Source organism: Thamnophis elegans, chromosome 2 (assembly GCF_009769535.1).
Source record: "Thamnophis elegans isolate rThaEle1 chromosome 2, rThaEle1.pri, whole genome shotgun sequence".
Lineage (NCBI taxonomy): Eukaryota > Metazoa > Chordata > Lepidosauria > Squamata > Colubridae > Thamnophis > Thamnophis elegans.
Window position 1 is genome coordinate 161,322,846 of NC_045542.1, and position 4,916 is coordinate 161,327,761.

At 51.5% G+C, this 4,916-nt stretch overlaps 1 protein-coding gene across 1 annotated transcript; it reads right to left on the minus strand.

Annotated features, from left to right (window-relative positions):
- Positions 1-353: 353 nt before the first annotated feature.
- Positions 354-4,610, minus strand: LOC116502488 (zinc finger and SCAN domain-containing protein 23-like). The gene is made up of 3 exons (XM_032208369.1): positions 3,996-4,610; positions 1,473-1,587; positions 354-955 (listed from the first exon to the last, which is right to left on the minus strand). Exons 1-3 carry the CDS (start codon positions 4,608-4,610, stop codon positions 354-356), a joined length of 1,332 nt encoding a protein of 443 aa, XP_032064260.1.
- Positions 4,611-4,916: the final 306 nt, after the last annotated feature.

A 4,916-nucleotide genomic window follows, 5' to 3' on the forward strand; every position in this document is an offset into this window, starting at 1 on the left:
AACACAAAGGTAGCTTTTTTCTGGCTGAATAAAAAGCATTGGGAAAAAATAACATTGGGCCAACTTTGTGTGGGATAAAAAAAAATAATTCACCCCAGGAATCTGCAACCAGCTGCGACAGATATTGGAACCTCCTCCCCCCATGGCTCTATGATAAAATACAGCCTCCAAGTTTCTCCCCCATTGAAGAAAAATATATTAGACAGCTGAAATCTCAGGGCATTTCAAAATTCTCCCAAGTCAGAGGGAGATTATTGAACTCTCACAAGAGTAGGTGATTTGTGACCTGTTTATTCTCCTACACCTTTTTTCTTTTCTTCAGAGAATGCTAACACTAAAAACCGGATGACATGCTATTGCTGCTTCCTGTTTGAATCCAAAGCTGCAAAGCATTTTGTTTTCCTGGTTGTTGTTTCCATTGGTGAGAGATTCACCTTGTTTCGCAGGTGGATCTGTTGATGCTGGACACACAGCCACTTGCGATCGAAGCCTTCCCCGCAGTAGGAGCACTCGTGCGGCTTCTTCCCGGTGTGTTGGCATTCGTGACGGACCAGGTCTGACCTCCAGAAGAAGCCTCTCCCGCAAAAACAGCACTCGTAGCGTTTCTCCCCTGTGTGGCGCGTACGGTGCCGGAAGAAACTCGCCATTCCGCTGAAATCTTTGCCACATTCCTCGCAGTGCTGGATGTGGTCCTTGGGGATCTGCGAAGCAGGAGGCATCCGCTCTTTCGGCTTAGGTTTCACCTTGCGGGGAGTTGAAGAGAGAATTCCCCCCTGGATAGGCAGGTTGCTCTTCTGCAGCCTTTCGGAGTGACGGCGCGGCTGGACGTCGATGTCTCTTCCTTGCTTCCGACGGCAAGAATTGGCTCTTCCAGGAAATACCGCTCCGATGTTCACGTCTCCAAAATCTCCCGACTGGAGTTTTCTCTTCTTGCTCACATTGATCTCCTTGGAACCTGCTGAAAGGAAGAGTAGGAATATACTCAGGATAGACTAACAACAGTTTATTTAGTGACCAAAGTTACAACAGCAGTGGAAAAAGTGACCGATGAGCATTTTTCACACTTAACAACCGTCACAGCATCCCCATGATCAAAATTTGGCTGCTTGGCAACTGACTGTCCCCTGATACCACTAGATGAGATTGCTACGGCTCTCTGCCTTAGAAGAGTGAGGAAAATCCTCAGGGACGACTCACACCCTGGACGGGCACCTCTTTATTCTCCTACCATCGGGAAGGAGAAACAGAAGCAGAGCCAGCTGCACAAACATCTGTGGGCTGTCAGACTCCTGAATGCGAAATAACATCATCACTATGTGATGTCGAGCTGGCCACGCTCATCCTGCTCCCCACCCCCGAGACCAAACACTACCCTGATGTGGCCCTCAATGAAATCGAGTTTGACATCCGTGCTATGGAGTGAATTCAAGATTGGGAGGGGGGGGACGGAATAGTAATAAAAAGCTTCTTACCAGGATAAAGTTGTGGTGGTAGTGGCAGGATTTGCTGCTGCTCCTGCTGATTATCTGTGTTGGTTGGTCTCTCCACTGATACCATCTCCGATTGAGCCTTTATTTCTTCTGTCTCCTGAAATGGAGAGGGGGTGGGGGGAAGAGGGCCATATGCCGCTAAAGTATCCACATTGATTCCAAAATTGTTGACCTATGACACATCCTTTTGCTCAAATAAAAATTACAAAGAGACAAAGAGAAGAGTTTCAGTAGTATAACGAGGCGTTAGCGGCAGAGTGGATGGAGCGTGGTACTGCTGAGCTAACTCTGCCCACTGCCAGGAGTTCGATCCTAACCAGCTCAAGGTTGACTCATCCTTCCCATGTGGGTAAAATGAGGTATTTTATCCCGTGCCTCCGAATGATCTCGCCCAGCGGTTTCATGTATATGTTAAATAGTAGGGGGGATAAGACCGAACCCTGCGGCACCCCGCATGTTAGGGGGCTAGAATGTTGGGGGCAACAGGCTGACTCTGTAAACCGCTTAGAGAAGGCTGTGAAGCACTGTGAAGCGGTATATATGTCTAAATGCTATGGCTGTGGAGCGGTATATAAATCTTAAATGCTACTGCTATATTAGAACTCAGCAGTGACAGTTCACAAAAATTCACAGTGGGAAGTTTGCATATATAATAAGAAGTCCGACCACAACAGGCACAGAAATGAGGTCCAAAATTCATAATGGTCTTGCGATAGCATTTATCAATAGCACTTAGACTTATATACCACTTCACAGCGGTTTACAGAGTCAGCCTATTGCCCCCCCAACAATTTGGGGCCTCATTTTACCAACCTCGGAAGGATGGAAAGCTGAGTCAACTTTGAGCCTGGTAAGATTCGAACTGCCGAATTGCAGGCAGCCGGCAGTCAGAAGTAACCTGCAGTACTGCACTCTAACCACTGCGCCACCTTGGCTCACTTAACAGGGTCATTAAGAAATGTCTCACTGCTAAGCAACGGGGTTACAGATACCAACTGTCATTAAGTGAGGACTATCTCTACAGCATTTCCACAATCAACCAGGGGAAAGAAGGCCTTCCTTCATTTCATTTTTTTTTCCATTTTTTTCCCATTTTATTAAGATTTATAGGCCGCCCTTTTCCCTGAGGGGACTCAGGGCGGCTTACAATCAAAGGGAAGGGGGTGCACTATCAAAGACAAACAATATGTGAACAAAAGAAAGAAAATAATAAAAATACAACTTGCATTCAACAGTCAACACTCGGGCGGGTAAATTGGGAACCTATCCCCAGACCTGATGGGAGAGCCAGGTCTTGAGGGCTGTGCGGAAGGTCTGGATGGTGGTGAGGGTGCGGATCTCGACGGGGCAGTCGTTCCACAGGGTCGGAGCTGCAACAGAAAAGGCTCTCCTCCGTGTAGTCGCCAGTCGACATTGACTGGCAGATGGAGTGCGGAGGAGGCCCAGTCTGTGCGATCTAATCGGTCGAAGGGAGGTGATCGGCAGAAGGCGGTCTCTCAAGTACCCAGATCCACTACCATGGAGTGCTTTAAAGGTGGTCATCAATACCCTGAAGCGCACCCGGAGATCGACAGGTAGCCAGTGCAGCTCGCGGAGGATGGGTGTAACGTGGGCGAACCGCGGTGCGCCCACTATCACTCGCGCGGCTGCATTCTGGACTAACTGCAGTCGCCGGATGCACTTTAAGGGCAACCCCATGTAGAGCCCATTGCAGTATTCCAGCCTAGAGATCACAAGGGCTCGAGTGACTGTTGCGAGGGCCTCCCGGTTTAGGTAGGGCCGCAACTGACGGACCAGGCGAACCTGGGCAAATGCCCCCCTGGTCACAGCCGACAACTGGTGGTCAAACGTCAGCTGTGGGTCCAGGAGGACTCCTAAGTTGCGGACCCTATCTGAGGGGTATAAAATTTGATCCCCCAGCCTAAGTGTTGGAACATTGGCCAAATTTTTGGGAGGGAAACACAACAGCCACTCGGTCTTGTCCGGGTTGAGTACCAGTTTGTTAGTGCTCATCCAGTTCTTAACGGCCTCAAGACCCTGGCTCATCACGTCCACCGCTTCATTGAGTTGGCACGGGGCAGACAGATACAATTGCGTATCGTCCGCATATTGGTGGTATTTTATCCCGTGCCTCCGAATGATCTCGCCCAGCGGTTTCATGTATATGTTAAATAGTAGGGGGGATAAGACCGAACCCTGCGGCACCCCGCATGTTAGGGGGCTCAGGGACGATCTCTGCCCCCCGACCAACACCGACTGCGACCTGTCCGAGAGGTAGGAGGAGAACCACTGCAAAACAGTGCCTCCCACCCCCACCTCCCGCAGTCGTCGCAGAAGGATACCATGGTTGATGGTATCGAAAGCCGCTGAGAGGTCAAGGAGAACCAGGATGGATGCATGGCCTCCATCTCTGGCCCTCCAGAGATCATCGGTCAATGCGACCAAAGCGGTTTCTGTGCTGTAACCAGGTCTGAAGCCGGACTGGAAGGGGTCAAGATTCCTTACCTGCTCTCCCATCTTTTCGGCTACTTGGAGCCGACTCAGAAACTCCTCGGCCAAACCAACAGCTTCCAGGCACGTGTCCGGAGTACGTTCCTTAACCCAGTTTTGCATTTCCCGTGGCAGGATGTTCAGGAACTGTTCCAGAAGCAGGAGCTCCAAAATCTGCTCTTTGCTGCTCCTCTCGGCCCGCAGCCACTGGCAGAAGAGCTCCCGGAGCCGGCTGAAGACTTGCCGCGGGCCCTCGGCTTCTTGAAAGCAGAACCGGCGGAACTCTTGACGTTGCTTCTCCCTGATGGCGGCCTCCTGGCGCAGGATGGCTGACTTCACCTTCCCGTAATCTTCCCGATCCTTGGCAGACAGAGCGATGAAAGCCTTCTCGGCCTCCTCGCTGAGAGCCGGCAGCAGCCGCGTCACCCACTCTTTTCTCGGCCAGCGGCAAGCCACAGCGACTTTCTCGAAGGAGGCCAGGAAGGCCCGAGGATCCTCCGAAGGGGTCAGATCATCCAGCGGCTGCTTCTCGAAAACGGTGTCCTTCAGGAACTCCTGGAACTGCGTTTCCCACAGATTATGCATGCTCTGGTCCTCTTGATGGTGGGGCATTTCCAAGAATCCCCCCATTCCTCCAGCTTGGGGGGCGAGAGAGGGCCGGGGGCCCGCTCCTAAACCCAGCTCAGTTTCGAAACTTGGAGTGTTATCCCGTAGCCCTCCTTTCTTCGCCAACTCCATCTTGTTTTCGGGCCCGTGCTGGAGGCACCTTCTCTCCTTCCGCAGCTTTGCTCTTCTCATTTGGCCGCCTCGCACAACTCTTGGAAACAGCCGTTGAAAATGGCGACCGCCGAAGCGCCGGAAGTGCAGACGCAGCAAAGAACTTCTACGCTGGAGGGTTGTGGCGCAGGGAAGCAAGCTTCCAGGAAGAAGAAGGAA